Below are 19,327 nucleotides of genomic sequence, written 5' to 3' on the forward strand. Positions count from 1 at the left end.
ACCCCATTCCTACCAGGCTGCTCAAGGAAGCCCTACCATTAATTAATGCTTCGATCTTAAATATGATCAATCTATCTTTATTAGTTGGCTATGTACCACAGGCTTTTAAGGTGGCAGTAATTAAACCATTACTTAAAAAGCCATCACTTGACCCAGCTATCTTAGCTAATTATAGGCCAATCTCCAACCTTCCTTTTCTCTCAAAAATTCTTGAAAGGGTAGTTGTAAAACAGCTAACTGATCATCTGCAGAGGAATGGTCTATTTGAAGAGTTTCAGTCAGGTTTTAGAATTCATCATAGTACAGAAACAGCATTAGTGAAGGTTACAAATGATCTTCTTATGGCCTCAGACAGTGGACTCATTTCTGTGCTTGTTCTGTTAGACCTCAGTGCTGCTTTTGATACTGTTGACCATAAAATTTTATTACAGAGATTAGAGCATGCCATAGGTATTAAAGGCACTGCGCTGCGGTGGTTTGAATCATATTTATCTAATAGATTACAATTTGTTCATGTAAATGGGGAATCTTCTTCACAGACTAAGCATATCTCACCCATATTGACCTCTTTTCATTGGCTTCCTGTTAATTCTAGAATAGAATTTAAAATTCTTCTTCTTACTTATAAGGTTTTGAATAATCAGGTCCCATCTTATCTTAGGGACCTCATAGTACCATATCACCCCAATAGAGCGCTTCACTCTCAGACTGCAAGCTTACTTGTAGTTCCTAGGGTTTGTAAGAGTAGAATGGGAGGCAGAGCCTTCAGCTTTCAGGCTCCTCTCCTGTGGAACCAGCTCCCAATTCAGATCAGGGAGACAGACACCCTCTCTACTTTTAAGATTAGGCTTAAAACTTTCCTTTTTGCTAAAGCTTATAGTTAGGGCTGGATCAGGTGACCCTGAACCATCCCTTAGTTATGCTGCTATAGACTTAGACTGCTGGGGGGTTCCCATGATGCACTGAGTGTTTCTTTCTCTTTTTGCTCTGTATGCACCACTCTGCATTTAATCATTAGTGATTGATCTCTGTTCCCCTCCACAGCATGTCTTTTTCCTGGTTCTCTCCCTCAGCCCCAACCAGTCCCAGCAGAAGACTGCTCCTCCCTGAGCTTGGTTCTGCTGGCGGTTTCTTCCTGTTAAAAGGGAGTTTTTCCTTCCCACTGTTGCCATGTGCCTGCTCACAGGGGTTCGTTTTGACCGTTGGGATTTTTCCGTAATTATTGTATGGCCTTGCCTTACAATATAAAGCCCCTTGGGGCAACTGTTTGTTGTGATTTGGCACTATATAAATAAAATTGATTTGATTTGATTTAAACACTGATTGGTTCAGTCATTCATTATGTAAACCAACACGTTAATGTGACGTCTGTTGTGTGTTGGTGTTTAAATGTGCTTTTGTAAAATATTCAAGTTTTTTATTTGTAAAAACAGGCATTTTTACGGAGCTCTGGAAATGTCATCGCAAATTTTTTTACGTTTTTTTTTTTTTTTTGCATTTTTTTTTTTGCATTTTTTTGCAGTCTCTCTTTACAACTTTCATTTGATGTTGTAAAACATACTTTACACTGTGCGAGATGATTTTTCATGCAGGAATTTTTTGGACCAAGTTTCAGGTTAATCGTGCGTCCTGCATCGTGTAGTGTTCATGGAGTATCAAGCTGCGGTCAACATCTGACGACCACCTCCTGATCGCTGATCGTTTGGTCGAATGAGAATCAAACCTGTTTGATATATTATTGTGGTCGGCCATCGAGAGGTTATCCTGCTGCTGAAACCTACAAGCAGCATTCAACCGTTCGCACTGGACCTGTGCAAACACTGCAGAGCTGTCTTGTAATAATATTATTATTATTATTATGCAGTTGTTTTGTTTTTAAACTTCATTTGTAAAAAAAAAGCCATTTGCAAAGCAAAACTTTGATTTGACAATCATCTTTCTTTCTTTCTTTAATATTTATTTCATTCATTTAAAAGAAAAAAACAGAAAAAACAGAAATAAAGCATCACAATCACCAGAATGAAAAGGAGCAGAGAGAAGAACAAGTCTTATATCTGACATAACCAGGGTCAAAATAAATAGAACACTGCCATCTACTGGTCCCCAGACACTGCCATGAACACTACTGGCCAGTAGATGCTAGATGGCAGTAGAGGCTTTCAAAACAAATTCTAGATAATCCCTGTCTGTTCACATTTAAAATGCGTGGAATTTAACAAACGCAATTAAAAAAATCGTCTATAAATGCAGAGAATATATACAAGAGACTTTTAGGCACTAGAGTTTAATGCTGTTGTCCTTGGAGCCTGAACAGAGTGTCTGAAATGCATTTGTCCTGTCGTGACGTACTGAGATTACATCATCCTACCCATAATGCACTGCGGGGCAGATCATGTGCTCACAAAACCTTAAAAAGTAACATATTACTTTAAAACTAAAACATATATCTGATATTTTTACTTTATACAACTTCAGACATGACAGTAATTTTAAATAACTTGTCCAAAATTAGTTTGGTTAAAATTTGAACCATAAGTTAAAGATGTATGCCTCTGGATGACTTGGGTCATATTGCCAGCATATCAATCAATCAATTTTTTTATATAGTGCCAAATCACAACAAACAGTTGCCCCAAGGCGCTTTATATTGTAAGGCAAGGCCATACAATAATTATGTAAAACCCCAACGGTCAAAACGACCCCCTGTGAGCAAGCACTTGGCTACAGTGGGAAGGAAAAACTCCCTTTTAACAGGAAGAAACCTCCAGCAGAACCAGGCTGAGGGAGGGGCAGTCTTCTGCTGGGACTGGTTGGGGCTGAGGGAGAGAACCAGGAAAAAGACATGCTGTGGAGGGGAGCAGAGATCGATCACTAATGATTAAATGCAGAGTGGTGCATACAGAGCAAAAAGAGAAAGAAACAGTGCATCATGGGAACCCCCCAGCAGTCTACGTCTATAGCAGCATAACTAAGGGATGGTTCAGGGTCACCTGATCCAGCCCTAACTATAAGCTTTAGCAAAAAGGAAAGTTTTAAGCCTAATCTTAAAAGTAGAGAGGGTGTCTGTCTCCCTGATCTGAATTGGGAGCTGGTTCCACAGGAGAGGAGCCTGAAAGCTGAAGGCTGTGCCTCCCATTCTACTCTTACAAACCCTAGGAACTACAAGTAAGCCTGCAGTCTGAGAGCGAAGCGCTCTATTGGGGTGATATGGTACTACGAGGTCCCTAAGATAAGATGGGACCTGATTATTCAAAACCTTATAAGTAAGAAGAAGAATTTTAAATTCTATTCTAGAATTAACAGGAAGCCAATGAAGAGAGGCCAATATGGGTGAGATATGCTCTCTCCTTCTAGTCCCCGTCAGTACTCTAGCTGCAGCATTTTGAATTAACTGAAGGCTTTTTAGGGAACTTTTAGGACAACCTGATAATAATGAATTACAATAGTCCAGCCTAGAGGAAATAAATGCATGAATTAGTTTTTCAGCATCACTCTGAGACAAGACCTTTCTGATTTTAGAGATATTGCGTAAATGCAAAAAAGCAGTCCTACATATTTGTTTAATATGCACTTTGAATGACATACCCTGATCAAAAATGACTCCAAGATTTCTCACAGTATTACTAGAGGTCAGGGTAATGCCATCCAGAGTAAGGATCTGGTTAGACACCATGTTTCTAAGATTTGTGGGGCCAAGTACAATAACTTCAGTTTTATCTGAGTTTAAAAGCAGGAAATTAGAGGTCATCCATGTCTTTATGTCTGTAAGACAATCCTGCAGTTTAGCTAATTGGTGTGTGTCCTCTGGCTTCATGGATAGATAAAGCTGGGTATCATCTGCGTAACAATGAAAATTTAAGCAATACCGTCTAATAATACTGCCTAAGGGAAGCATGTATAAAGTGAATAAAATTGGTCCTAGCAACCTTGTGGAACTCCATAATTAATTAACTTTAGTCTGTGAAGAAGATTCCCCATTTACATGAACAAATTGTAATCTATTAGACAAATATGATTCAAACCACCGCAGCGCAGTGCCTTTAATACCTATGGCATGCTCTAATCTCTGTAATAAAATTTTATGGTCAACAGTATCAAAAGCAGCACTGAGGTCTAACAGAACAAGCACAGAGATGAGTCCACTGTCCGACCTTCACTAATGCTGTTTCTGTACTATGATGAATTCTAAAACCTGACTGAAACTCTTCAAATAGACCATTCCTCTGCAGATGATCAGTTAGCTGTTTTACAACTACCCTTTCAAGAATTTTTGAGAGAAAAGGAAGGTTGGAGATTGACCTATAATTAGCTAAGATAGCTGGGTCAAGTGATGGCTTTTTAAGTAATGGTTTAATTACTGCCACCTTAAAAGCCTGTGGTACATAGCCAACTAACAAAGATAGATTGATCATATTTAAGATCGAAGCATTAAATAATGGTAGGGCTTCCTTGAGCAGCCTGGTAGGAATGGGGTCTAATAAACATGTTGATGGTTTGGATGAAGTAACTAATGAAAATAACTCAGACAGAACAATCGGAGAGAAAGAGTCTAACCAAATACCGGCATCACTGAAAGCAGCCAAAGATAACGATACGTCTTTGGGATGGTTATGAGTAATTTTTTCTCTAATAGTTAAAATTTTGTTAGCAAAGAAAGTCATGAAGTCATTACTAGTTAAAGTTAATGGAATACTCAGCTCAATAGAGCTCTGACTCTTTGTCAGCCTGGCTACAGTGCTGAAAAGAAACCTGGGGATGTTCTTATTTTCTTCAATTAGTGATGAGTAGAAAGATGTCCTAGCTTTACGGAGGGCTTTTTTATAGAGCAACAGACTCTTTTTCCAGGCTAAGTGAAGATCTTCTAAATTAGTGAGACGCCATTTCCTCTCCAACTTACAGGTTACCTGCTTTAAGCTGCGAGTTTGTGAGTTATACCACGGAGTCAGGCACTTCTGATTTAAAGCTCTCTTTTTTAGAGGAGCTACAGCATCCAAAGTTGTCTTCAATGAGGATGTAAAACTATTGACGAGATACTCTATCTCACTTACAGAGTTTAGGTAGCTACTCTGCACTGTGTTGGTATATGGCATTAGAGAACATAAAGAAGGAATCATATCCTTAAACCTAGTTACAGCGCTTTCTGAAAGACTTCTAGTGTAATGAAACTTATTCCCCACTGCTGGGTAGTCCATCAGAGTAAATGTAAATGTTATTAAGAAATGATCAGACAGAAGGGAGTTTTCAGGGAATACTGTTAAGTCTTCTATTTCCATACCATAAGTCAGAACAAGATCTAAGATATGATTAAAGTGGTGGGTGGACTCATTTACTTTTTGAGCAAAGCCAATAGAGTCTAATAATAGATTAAATGCAGTGTTGAGGCTGTCATTCTCAGCATCTGTGTGGATGTTAAAATCGCCCACTATAATTATCTTATCTGAGCTAAGCACTAAGTCAGACAAAAGGTCTGAAAATTCACAGAGAAACTCACAGTAACGACCAGGTGGACGATAGATAATAACAAATAAAACTGTTTTTGGGACTTCCAATTTGGATGGACAAGACTAAGAGTCAAGCTTTCAAATGAATTAAAGCTCTGTCTGGGTTTTTGATTAATTAATAAGCTGGAATGGAAGATTGCTGCTAATCCTCCGCCCCGGCCCGTGCTACGAGCATTCTGACAGTTAGTGTGACTCGGGGGTGTTGACTCATTTAAACTAACATATTCATCCTGCTGTAACCAGGTTTCTGTAAGGCAGAATAAATCAATATTTTGATCAATTATTATATCATTTACCAACAGGGACTTAGAAGAGAGAGACCTAATGTTTAATAGACCACATTTAACTGTTTTATTCTGTGGTGCAGTTGAAGGTGCTATATTATTTTTTCTTTTTGAATTTTTATGCTTAAATAGATTTTTGCTGGTTATTGGTAGTCTGGGAGCAGGCACCGTCTCTACGGGGATGGGGTAATGAGGGGATGGCAGGGGGAGAGAAGCTGCAGAGAGGTGTGTAAGACTACAACTCTGCTTCCTGGTCCCAACCCTGGATAGTCACGGTTTGGAGGATTTAAGAAAATTGGCCAGATTTCTAGAAATGAGAGCTGCTCCATCCAAAGTGGGATGGATGCCATCTCTCCTAACAAGACCAGGTTTTCCCCAGAAGCTTTGCCAATTATCTATGAAGCCCACCTCATTTTTTGGACACCACTCAGACAGCCAGCAATTCAAGGAGAACATGCGGCTAAACATGTCACTCGCGGTCTGATTGGGGAGGGGCCCAGAGAAAACTACAGAGTCCGACATTGTTTTTGCAAAGTTACACACCGATTTAATGTTAATTTTAGTGACCTCCGATTGGCGTAACCGGGTGTCATTACTGCCGACGTGAATTACAATCTTACCAAATTTACGCTTAGCCTTAGCCAGCAGTTTCAAATTTCCTTCAATGTCGCCTGCTCTGGCCCCCGGAAGACAATTGACTATGGTTGCTGGTGTCGCTAACTTCACATTTCGCAAAACAGAGTCGCCAATAACCAGAGTTTGATCCTCGGCGGGTGTGTCGTCGAGTGGGGAAAAACGGTTAGAGATGTGAACGGGTTGGCGGTGTACACGGGGCTTCTGTTTAGGGCTACGCTTCCTCCTCACAGTCACCCAGTCAGCCTGCTTTCCCGGCTGCTCGGGATCTGCCAGGGGGTAACTAACGGCGGCTAAGCTACCTTGGTCCGCACCGACTACAGGGGCCTGGCTAGCTGTAGAATTTTCCACGGTGCGGAGCCGAGTCTCCAATTCGCCCAGCCTGGCCTCCAAAGCTACGAATAAGCTACACTTATTACAAGTACCGTTACTGCTAAAGGAGGCCGAGGAATAACTAAACATTTCACACCCAGAGCAGAAAAGTGCGGGAGAGACAGGAGAAGCCGCCATGCTAAATCGGCTAAGAGCTAGTAGCTACGCTAAGCTAGCGGATTCCTAAAAACACGCAAAGTGAATAATGTGTAAATAATTTAGAGGTGATTCAGCAGAAGGAGTGCTTTAGTTAAGGCACGTAAAGATTACACTGGGAAACAAATCGTAATCTAGATAACTAGATCAATCTAACTGCACAGATTAAACAGCTAACAGATACAGCAAAACACCGCTGTGCTCCGGAACAGGAAGTGATACAATACCGCAGTGAGAGCCAACCACCAGTAGAGGCAAGCAAGGCGAATATATACTGGTATCAGTATGGTGTTAAAGAAAATGTTTTTTTTTTCTTTTTCGGGCTGTATTTTTGTGTAGGCTCTCAGTTGTGTAGGTGGTTTCCATAGTAGAGAAGCTTGAATCTTCAACTGGACTGGGTTGCTTGACGCAAGGATGTTTCGCTTCAAATCACAGAAGCTTCCTCAGCTAAAATTCTTGTTCTGGAAGTCTGACTTCTGTTTGACTCTTGTAGAGAAGAATAAAACATTTTTTAACAAATTTTTGGGGCTGTTTTTCCTTTGTCTGTAAAGGATTGAGATGCTTTTTATACAATCAATTCTCTTCTGTTTGCAAAGGTTATAACTGTGCGTCTGGTACAAAACTTTTAACAGGTGGGTGCTGAACTAATTTTGAAAATGCTTGTCGCTGTTCGGCTTTGTTTATTTTGTTTATTGGTTTAAAAGTTATCAGACAAAAATTCATTGGAAGATAAGTAGTCTGATGATGGTCTTTAAAGTTATCTTAAAAGATAATCCGATAATGAAAACGTTATTGTTGTGTGGGCCGCCAGAAGAGGAGGTACTGCTGGCCCACCACCAGAGGGCGCCCTGTCTGGAGTGCGGGCTCCAGGCACCAGAGGGTGCAGCCGCCTCACAGGAGCAGCCAGGGTGACAGCTGTCACGCATCACCTGCAACAGCTGTTACCAATCATCTGATCGGCAGGAGTATATCAGCAGGACGACGTCTCCACCTCCTTGCCGAGATATCGTTCTACCTGGAAGGTAACGTACCTCAGCTGACTGTTTGACAGTATTCTTTGTGACTTTGTGCGTTGTTATTGTGGACTACTTTTCCAACGAGAGGTGGAGGTAGCTTTCCTGCTATACGGATTCTTGGGTGCAAACGCGCCCTCATTTAATTGCTTTTTGTTCCTCGCCAGCAGTACCAGGTCCGACACGCGGAGGCAGTGGCCACCTGGGAGTTCGGGACTTGGCGGCTCCAGTATTCCCGGGGTCTGGTGGCGGAGGAAATCGTGTGGTTCCGGTTCTGCTTTGGACAGGCGTCTCCTATCTTCGAGCCTGCCCACACGACATCTTTGTGAATTGACTCTGGTCTATTGTTGTAATCTGTTGTATTTGTTGTGCACATTCACAACAGTAAAGTGTTGTTATTTGACCTACTCCATTGTCCGTTCATTTGCGCCCCCTGTTGTGGGTCCGTGTACCTACACTTTCCCAACAGGATATCTCGGCCAGCGTCATGGATCCCGAGGGGCGTCAACCGGCTGTTGAACGGCCAATGGAAGAACAGGGCGCACAGGCGTCCGCAGGAGGAATGATCGGTGAGTTGCAGCGGATCCTCACCGCTTTCACGGCTCGGTTGGATTTAATGACCGAGCAGAACGTCCTCCTTAACCGCATGGTGGAGGCTCTCGCCGCGCAGGTGGAAGCGCGCCCTCAGGGCGCTGCTGCGGCTCTCCCTCCTGTCGACCCTGTGCGTAGCAGTGACGTTCCACAGGTCGTTCAACAACCCCTCCCACCTTCCCCGGAAGCATACATAAGCCCTCCAGAGCCGTACGGAGGTTGTGTGGAGACGTGCGCGGACTTCCTTATGCAGTGTTCGCTCCTCTTCGCACAATGTCCTGTCATGTACGCAACTGATGCCAGCAAGATAGCTTATGTAATAAACCTGCTTCGCGGTGAGGCACGCGCTTGGGCTACAGCGCTCTGGGAGCAGAATTCACGGCTCCTTCAGACATATGATGGGTTTGTGAGGGAGTTCAGAACAGTGTTCGATCACCCAAATAGAGGAGAGACCGCTTCAGCCGTGCTGCTGTCAATGAGACAGGGGCGCCGGAGCGCAGCTGCCTATGCAGTCGACTTCCGCATCGCGGCTGCGAGGTCCGGCTGGAATAGCACTGCCCTCCGCGCCGCCTTTGTAAACGGACTGTCATTGGTTCTAAAGGAGCACCTGGTGGCTAAGGACGAACCGCGGGATTTAGATGGGCTTATTGATCTCGTCATACGATTAGACAATCGGTTAGAAGAACGCCGTCGGGAACGAGACGAAGGGCGTGGCCGGGCACGCGCCGTCCCTCTCCCTTCTGGTTCCGACCGCGTTCCGCCCTCCCCACGCTCCACGGCCCCTGCGCTCCGTGTGGTTACAGCTCCCCCTGCTGACGAAGCTATGGACACGAGCAGGGCCACATTTAGGGCACCAGATAGACAGAGGAGGCTGGCCCGCGGAGCGTGTTTTGTTTGTGGCTCGATAGAGCATCAGGTAAGAGACTGCCCCGAGCGGTTAAACACCAACGCCCGCCCCTAGAAACTGGGCTAGGGGTGGGCCGAGACATTCATGTGGGACACACCCACATTGCCACACGACTCCCAGTTACAATCCTTTATGAGGATTTAACCCTGAAGGCCCCAGCACTGGTGGACACGGGCTCTGAAGGGAATCTGTTAGACAGCAGATGGGCCAGGGAGATAGGGTTCCCTCTGGTGGCGCTTACCTCGCCTGTGCAGGTGCGGGCACTAGATGGCTTCCTACTCCCTCCAATCACACATAAGACACCACCTGTAACTCTGGTGGTGTCAGGAAATCACCGAGAGGAGATCGAGTTTTTTGTGACTCCTGCTACCTCCCGTGTGATTTTAGGGTTCCCCTGGATGTTAAAACACAATCCCCGGATCGATTGGCCGTCCGGAGTAGTGGTTCAGTGGAGCGAGACCTGCCATTGGGTATGTTTAGGTTCCTCGGTTCCTCCCGGTTCCCAGGCTAAGGAGGAGATCAGAGTCCCGCCCAATCTAGGGACGGTGCCGGTGGAGTACCACGACCTTGTAGATGTGTTCAGTAAGGATCTGGCGCTCACCCTTCCCCCCCACCGTCCGTACGATTGTGCCATTGATTTGGTTCCAGGCGGTGAGTTCCCGTCCAGCAGGCTGTACAACCTCTCATGACCTGAGCGCGAATCAATGGAGACCTACATCCGGGACTCTTTAGCCGCCGGGTTGATCCGGAATTCCACCTCCCCAATGGGTGCAGGTTTCTTTTTTGTGGGTAAAAAAGACGGCGGACTTCGTCCATGCATTGATTATAGGGGACTGAACGAAATCACGGTTCGTAATCGATACCCGTTGCCCCTGTTGGATTCAGTGTTCACGCCCCTGCATGGAGCCCGAATATTCACTAAGCTAGATCTTAGAAATGCGTATCACCTGGTTTGGCTCCGGAAGGGAGACGAGTGGAAGACGGCATTTAACACCCCCTTAGGTCACTTTGAGTACCTGGTCATGCCGTTCGGCCTCACAAACGCCCCCGCGACGTTCCAAGCCTTGGTTAATGATGTCTTGCGGGATTTCCTGCACCGATTCGTCTTCGTATATCTAGACGATATACTCATCTTTTCTCCGGATCCTGAGACTCATGTCCGGCATGTACGTCAGGTCCTGCAGCGGTTGTTGGAGAACCGGCTGTTTGTGAAGGGCGAGAAGTGTGAGTTCCACCGCACATCTTTGTCCTTCCTGGGGTTTATCATCTCCCCCAACTCCGTCGCTCCTGATCCGGCCAAGGTTGCGGCGGTGAGAGACTGGCCCCAACCCACTAGCCGTAGGAAGCTGCAACAGTTCCTCGGCTTTGCTAATTTCTACAGGAGGTTCATTAAGGGCTACAGTCAGGTAGTTAGCCCCCTGACAGCCCTGACCTCACCAACAGTCCCCTTCACCTGGTCGGATCGTTGCGATGCCGCGTTCAAGGAGTTGAAACTGCGCTTCTCGTCTGCACCCGTTTTGGTGCAGCCCGATCCTAGTCGCCAGTTAGTGGTTGAAGTGGATGCCTCGGACTCAGGGATAGGAGCTGTGCTTTCCCAGAGCGGGAAGACCGATAAGGTCCTTCACCCGTGTGCCTATTTTTCCCGCAGGTTGACCCCGGCCGAATGGAACTATGACGTCGGCAATCGAGAACTCCTTGCGGTGAAAGAGGCTCTTGAAGAGTGGAGACATCTGTTGGAGGGAACGTCCGTGCCTTTCACGGTTTTCACTGACCACCGGAACCTGGAGTATATCAGGACCGCCAAGCGGCTGAACCCCAGGCAAGCCCGCTGGTCACTGTTCTTCGGCCGTTTTGACTTCCGGATCACCTACCGTCCCGGGACCAAAAACCAGAGATCGGATGCCTTGTCCCGGGTACATGAAGATGAAGTCAAAACGGAGTTGTCGGATCCACCGGAACCCATCATCCCGGAGTCCACTATCGTGGCCACCCTCACCTGGGACGTTGAGAGAACCGTCCGGGAGGCCCTGGCACGAAGCCCGGACCCCGGAACTGGGCCGAAGAACAGACTCTACGTCCCACCAGAAGCTAGGGCTGCAGTCCTGGACTTCTGTCACGGCTCTAAGCTCTCCTGTCATCCAGGGGTGCGAAGAACCGTGGCAGTTGTCCGGCAGCGCTTCTGGTGGGCGTCCCTAGAGGTCGACGTCCGGGATTATATCCAGGCCTGCACCACCTGCGCCAGGGGCAAGGCTGACCATCGCAGGGCTTCGGGACTGCTCCAGCCGCTGCCCGTGCCCCATCGCCCCTGGTCCCACATTGGCCTGGATTTTGTCACGGGCCTCCCGCCGTCCCAGGGCAACACCACCATCCTCACGATAGTGGACCGATTCTCCAAGGCGGCCCACTTCGTGGCCCTCCCGAAGCTCCCGACGGCCCAGGAGACAGCGGACCTCCTGGTCCACCACGTCGTCCGGTTGCATGGGATCCCAACAGACATCGTCTCCGATCGCGGTCCCCAGTTCTCCTCGCAAGTCTGGAGGAGCTTCTGCCGGGAACTGGGGGCCACGGTGAGTCTCTCATCCGGGTATCATCCCCAGACCAACGGGCAAGCAGAACGGGCCAATCAGGAGGTGGAGCAGGCCCTGCGTTGCGTGACAGCCGCGCACCCGGCGGCCTGGAGTACCCATCTGGCCTGGATCGAGTATGCCCATAACAGCCAGGTGTCGTCAGCCACCGGCCTCTCCCCTTTCAAGGTGTGTCTGGGGTACCAACCTCCTTTGTTTCCGGTGGTTGAGGGAGAGGTCGGTGTGCCCTCGGTCCAGGCCCACCTACGGAAGCGCCGTCGGGTGTGGCGTGCCGCCCGTTCTGCCTTGCTGAGGGCCCGGATGAGGACGAAGGCCCATGCAGACCGTCGGCGGACCCCGGCCCCTACGTACCGGCCAGGGCAGGCAGTGTGTCTGTCTACTAAGGACATACCCCTTCAAGTGGACTCCCCTAAACTGCAGGACCGGTATATCGGTCCGTTCAAGGTCATCAAGGTCATCAGTCCAGCCGCAGTGAGGCTTCAGCTTCCGGCCTCACTGCGGATCCATCCCGTTTTCCACGTGTCCCGGATCAAGCCCCATCACACCTCACCCCTCTGTAATCCCGGTCGGATTATCGGAACTGTGCCCACCACTGGGTAATTTCATGAGTGTTGCCTCCATCAAACAATCAGACATGGGTGGAAAAATTAGTTGTATTTCTGATTGCAGACTAAATTATTGACTAAGGCAACATATGAGACAAGAACACTGGAAAACTGTTAAAGAAGTGTATGTGTGAATAACACTTGATACTGAACTGTAAGGTTTTACTTCTGACACCAACCTTGGTTGCCTTGAACTTGGTTTGTTGGACTTGTACACCATTAAGCAAAAGCAGCATTGATAATGTCCTTGGTAGTTGTCTTGGTGATATTTATGAATCCCTCAAACCAAAAGTTGGGGAGTTATATACTGTAGAATCTTCCTATACATCCATCTGTCTTCCCATCACTGTTTTCAGTGCAGCTGCTTCTGAACCATTTTGTGGATATCAGTGTACCTTCACACAAAAGTGGAACACTATATGAAGATGTGTTTGAAGGAAAATAACTCTGGTCTGACATCTTCAAGATGAAACAATTGGAATTTTGTGTTTAATTGATCCATTATGTGATATTTAATTTGTAAGCACAACTCCTCCAAAACCGTTTGGTGGATTTCAGTGAAACTTCATACACTGGTAGAGATGATGTGTGTAAAGGAACATGATTCTAGTCAGATGTCTCCAAGGGGAGGTAATTGGACTTCTGTTGTTTTCTTTTAATACATGATATTTGCCAATTACATTTACAGCGGTTGACCAGTTTGTTAATTTGGGTGTTTTATGACAAAAGATTTACTGCCATTGCTATATAATACATGCATGGCAGAGCGGGCTGGGGGTGTCATTTTGTGAGCTTGCTCACAGATCTCTAGTTTTCAAAGTGATATTGCAACTCACATTATACTTTATTGCTGTGTTCACCAGTAGTTGCACCTACTATTGGATCAGTTTCAAGGAAGGCTCATTTTACATACTGTAATACTGAGCATATGTCTGCTTTGTTCAGTTGTTTCGACGTAATTTCTGCCCACATATTCACGTCTTGATGGGAAAGGACGGAGTAGCTTGAAATGTTTAGTGCTATAGCTCATTACAATAGCAGAGGTGATGAATCCCTCACTGTGTAGACATTACTGTGTTGTATCACAGCGTTTAGTGATGCTTTTTTAGGAAGGGTAGCCAAGTTCTCTCTCTCCTTCTCTATCAGCGTTCGCTCAGCTCAGGATCAGCAAAGATAAGTTCCTATCGACTGTGTCTTCGCCCCCGGTCCTCTGTCAAATCCCTTTATGGTGTTATCAAGCTTGGTGTCAGTGGGCTGTCCTTCATCTGTTTGACAGACGCGGACTCATAAAGGTCCGATGGGCACAATCTTTGTCACCTTGTTGCCACACATATAGAAACAGATTAAAGATGCTAGTACGCTATAAGAGTAGGGAGAGAGAAGAAACGGGTCATCTTCTGGATGAAATGTTGATCTTCTTCCTTCAGCACTAACACTGGACACCTATAGGTGGACTGTAGCTGTGTCTGCGTTTGCTGCAGACCTCTTGATTGCACGGCTGTTATACGCCGCTCCACATCCTGTAGCGAAACTACCCGACACTGCTTATCTGACAGCTCCTGACATTGTAGCGGTGATGGTGGTCGTGGAGGGATTTAGGGAATAGGCAGAAGCACAGGGGGATTGGAAGGTATGGATGGAACAGAAAGAGACAGAGAGGAAACCCAAGAGGGTAAGGTGCTAGCATCAACAAGCAAGTCACTCGTGGAGTTCTCCAGTTGGTAGAATTACCGCAGAGGGATGCAAACGTGTCTGGAATTGCTTTGGCGAATCTTTAACTTTCAAAGCCCCTCACAAAGTGGAGAAAAAAAAAAAAGAAACACCCACGCTCTCAAAGGTGGAGGGAATCAGCCACTCAGGCACGGCGCACTCGGTGTTCTGCAGCTGTAATGTGGTGCCAAATGTATGCACGAGAAACGAAACAATGATTTAGGTTCATTTTTTAAACTCTAATCTTTTCTTTTTATGAAAGAAACTGCTGAATGTCACCCTATAGGTTAGGTGCAAATGGACATCCTTAACTGGAGGATAAATTCATCCAAATTAGGTAAAGAGTGTAGAAATTATAGTACATCTACTGTGAGGTGTTCCATCCAAAAGGAGCCAAAAGTAATTGGAGTTATTTCATATGCAGGTGTGTTTTTCCTATTGTTATTATTATTATTATGTTGATAAATTAGCACATAAAAGGTCGTGTTGGTTTCAAGTGGGGGGGTCAGTTACAACGGTCATAAAGAAATGTAAAGCATGGAGATGAGTTAGGAAACCCTATCAAGGCACCCAGTACAACTCTGAAGCAGTTTTGAGTGAGTTTTAGCGGCTGTGACTGGGGAAGTTATGTATAGAGCAGCTTTTCCCTGGTGCTTCATCAACTACAGCTTCATGATAGAAGAGCAAAGAGAAATTTAGGAGCACGTGCCACCACACCACTGAGATGAGATGTTTGCTCAGCCTCTCTGTCTAAAAGAGAAAGAAGAAAGAAAGACTTGTCATCATATATTATATTTTAAAAGCCTCTTTTTTTCATAGCCTCTCCAGTTACAGCCACTAAAGCGTATATCATCCCCTTCAAAGTTGGATGGGTCTTTTGGTGGCTTCCCACACTAGTTTTCTTTGCCCCTCTGTTTGAAAGGATTTGCTGCACTGTGCCATACTTTATATTAATTTTAATGAACTCCATCAGAAATAAGCTGTGCACTTTTTATCTTAAAAATGTTGTCATAGGCCAAACTGTATAGAGGAGAGCAGGTAGCGCAGTGGGATAAGGAGTTGGGCTACCAATGCATAGACATAGGTTTGACTCCCTGTCACACTACCTGTCTATGTCCTTGGACAAAACACTCTACATTACCACAGTCAACTCACCGGTAAATGGGTAGAGCCCTTGACTTGGGAAATAACCTGCATCCTTCTGGCGTCTCATAGAGGACCTAGCTGAGACATATATGCACATCATTTAAGAGATGATAACTCAGCTGTTCTAGACTAATATGACCCCAATGAACAACTTGGGATATGTGCCAAAATCTCTATCCATGACGTACAGCCCCAAAATGACCACGCCTTTATTCGTCCCAAATTACTTAAATTTGGGCAGCGCAGTCTCGTTTGAGGGTGGGTACTAAAGGGGTCAAATATGATACATATGATGTAATTTCTCTACTTCTGGGGACAGAAACACTGCACTGTCTCTGAGATTTTGGGCAAATTACACGCAAACAAAATGAAAATACAAAGAAAAAGTGACAGTGGTTAGCTGCGTAGGCTAACACTTACCGACACGACGTCTCCCATTTGCCTCATCTTTCCTTCTCTACTGGGAACTGAAAAAACTGCACTTTTTGCGACTGCTTCGGTGATTGCAGCCGAAAACAAAACAGTACACCATTTTCCTGTGTGAAGTTATGCTGTGTATGTACAGCCCAGTCTCACGTTTCTTTCATGCCCCCATCACGAAATGATTCAAATTTTCGTGACTGTTTTTTTTAACTCACTATTACTAACCCTACTCGTACCCTAACCATAACCTAACCCTACTCCTTCCCCCAAATCTAACAATAATCACCCCTGACCCCCCCCCCCCCGCTTCACTTTTAATTTTGTGCAGCCATCATGGAATGAATTAGAATGAATTTAGAATTTTTGCCGTGACAAAAATTTGCCGTGACAAAAATTTTGCACTTTTCATGACAATATCACAAACCAATAGATTAATGTATATTTCGTGCTGCTGAATCACGACATGCCGTGAGACTGGGTTGGTATGTATTGTGCAACGGCAGCGGCTCGCATAAGTGGTCAAATCCTGCGATATCACGCAGGGTTCAAACGAGATTGTGCTGCCCTATACAGCTGTATTTTCTAAACTGCAGCACGCTCTAAAAAAAAAATGAACCGCTCTCTGAATGAGAAAAAGTGATGTAACAATTGGCATAGATTGTTTTTTAGGTCAATTCAACTTAACTAAAGTTATTTCAACTTAACTAGAGAAGTCTTGTGGCATTAACTCAGTTGACAGTTTAAATAACAAAGTTGAAATAAAAAATCTATGCGAATTATATCAATTTTGCTCCTGACGACAGCAATTCCTTTTTTTTAGAGTGCAGCTATAGATTTTTCAAGGTATTTAATATATTCAGAATGACCAATACATGTTTGGGAGGGTCACAGAAAAGTGTAAAATGTCCATTTTGATATTTTAAGAGAAAATGGCTGAAATAAGTGGGTCAACTTATTATTGTACATCGAAAGAAAATGAACATTTGCGAAATATAATGAAATTTTATTTTCAGTCATACTGTTATCAATGGAATATTAATTTAACGTGAAAAATACAAAACAAAACTTGTTTCTTTAGCAGACAGTAGTATCTAGAGGTCTTAAATGTATTAAAGATTATCAGGGAAATTTCCCTGATAATTTTACAGAAAAGTGTAAAATGTCTGTCAAAATTAGACATTTTACACTTTTCTGTGACCCTTCTAAACATGTACTGGTCATTCTGAACATATTGAGTACTTTTGGAAAATCTGTAGCTACTGCAGTTTAGAAAATACAGCTGTATTTGAAGTAACACCCGGGACGAAAAAAGGCCGTGGTCATTTTCGACCTGTTTGTCTCTGAGAGAGATTTTGGCACATAACCCAAGTTGTTCATTGTGTTCATTGGAACAGTTGAGTTATTCTCTCCTCCTAAATGATGTGCATATTTGTCTAAGCTGGGTCCTAGACTACAGGGAAAGTCTTTTTTTTTTTTTTTTTTTTTTTTTACTCTTTTATTGTGATTTTTTAAATCTTTCAATTAATTTTATTTTGTTTTGTGAATTGTTTTGTATGAAACGCCTTGAGGTGACGCTTGTGATTTGGTGCTATATAAATGAATAAATTGAAATTGAAAGTCTTAGACTCTCATCTGTTTGTCGTGACAGAATTTGGGAATATGCACAGACATCAATGGGCTTTGAGACTATACAGGACTTGCTTAACTGTATATTCCAAACAAAATTAAAACAATAACACAGGCTCTCAATATTAACAAAGCAGCACATACTGTATGTCAAGCACCTGGTGTACATACAAATGGCCTGACAGTCATATGCTATCATGTAGAGTAGAAAAACTTGTAAGGCATTTCAGTGCATCGTAGAATGTCTGATTATGATCCACAAGGTGACATGCACTTTTCGGTGCATGTCACCTTGCTGCAGTTTGCAGTCAGTGATTCCAGGAGGTTAAGCTGTCAGCAGTAAAGTAGCTTTCAGTGTGTTTGTGTGCCCTTCTCATTTCATCCATCCACCACCTTGGCCTGCAGATTGCCTTTGTTTGGTCTATTTTCTTGGCGATTTATTCTCAGAGTGAGAGAGCAGCCATGCACTGAGCTGAGATGAGGCATGGCTTTATCAGACCACCATTACACTTCACCTCCATTCCATTTGCACCTTATTATTCTCGTCTTACCATGAGTGTGCGTGCCTATATGTGTGTGTAGGCGTGTCTAAGTGTTTTGTGCTGTTGTGTTTTACTTTGCACGTGTGTCTGAAAGTGAAAATGTATGTAGGTTAAGAAAAAGAAAGACTAAACGATGGAATGAGAGAAAAAGGCACATCCATATGATGTGGCCATTACACCTCATGCAGGTTCCATTTGTGCTTTACTGTTTGTTTCGTTGGGGGGACAAAACTAAACTGTGATTTACTAAACCAGAAGAGGCAGCTGATCCTTTTCTTTTTAGCATGATGTTTGTGTCTGTGTGCACGTGTCTTCATTTTTTGCTAGTTTGCAAAGAACCAGTGTTAGATGTAGCTTAACTTAAAAAAAAAACAAACAAACAAGATTTTGTTCTATAAATTTAGCTTTGGTTTGGTTTTTGTGCTGTAAAACCTTGACAAACAGAATTAAAGGGCTGGCATTTTAATATGCTGACGTTTAAACACGCAGGTTCACGAAAAAGTTTAGATGCGTTGCCTTTGTGTGCGCGTGTCTATTTTGCTTACTTAGTAGACTTTATAAGCTCCAACAGGACAAAAAAAAACAAAAAAACATATGTTTTATAGTTTACAAACATTTTTGAGCTTTGAACGTAGTTCCAAAAAAGTTACTTGCCTTAAGGTTAGCAGAAATTAATTTTGTAGAAGCTATTTTGTTTGATAATGGGTTTCAAATGTAACTGAAAAGCTAATCTGCTAATGCATATTCCTTTTTAAAATAAATGTACCACAGCTGCCTGGCTCCGAATGTGTCATGTGCATCTCTTTCTTTTCCAGCTCCCTCACGAGTGACGAGGGCGTGAACCTGATGGAGCACCTGGCACAAAGGCTCCGCCTCCATGCCTCGGACCTCACCCAGCTCTCGTATGTACGCCGCCTAGCAAAAGAGACGAGCTATAAACACCCACACTGTCACAAACACTGGTGCGCCACTTTTAAATCATTTTAAGCCATTTATTTATTTTGTTTTTCAGCCTGGGGAATAAAAATGAAGGTTGTTGAGATGCTTCACGGACTGTTTGTGTTAAAATGCTGAACCACACTGCCAGCGACTGTAGGCATAGGTTGTTTTCTGACCTTTTGGAGTGTTTGACTTCTTGCGGGGAGACAAATCAGGCCTAATTACCTCCAGACACATACTGATGTCTCCATTGTGTTCTGAACAGCGCCTCACCAATGCTGTCACTGCAAGGCA

General features: G+C 44.4%; 1 protein-coding gene across 1 annotated transcript in view; it reads left to right on the top strand.

Moving 5' to 3' along the window:
• ptprn2 (protein tyrosine phosphatase receptor type N2) overlaps positions 1–19,327 on the top strand; it is a 471,897-nt gene that overhangs the window by 151,085 nt on the left and 301,485 nt on the right. The window contains exon 9 of the mRNA XM_034168195.1: positions 18,910–18,996. Coding sequence (XP_034024086.1) covers positions 18,910–18,996 — 87 coding nt within the window. The remainder of the gene's footprint in view (positions 1–18,909; positions 18,997–19,327) is intronic.

The sequence above is a fragment of the Thalassophryne amazonica genome, chromosome 1 (assembly GCF_902500255.1).
Source record: "Thalassophryne amazonica chromosome 1, fThaAma1.1, whole genome shotgun sequence".
NCBI lineage: Eukaryota > Metazoa > Chordata > Actinopteri > Batrachoidiformes > Batrachoididae > Thalassophryne > Thalassophryne amazonica.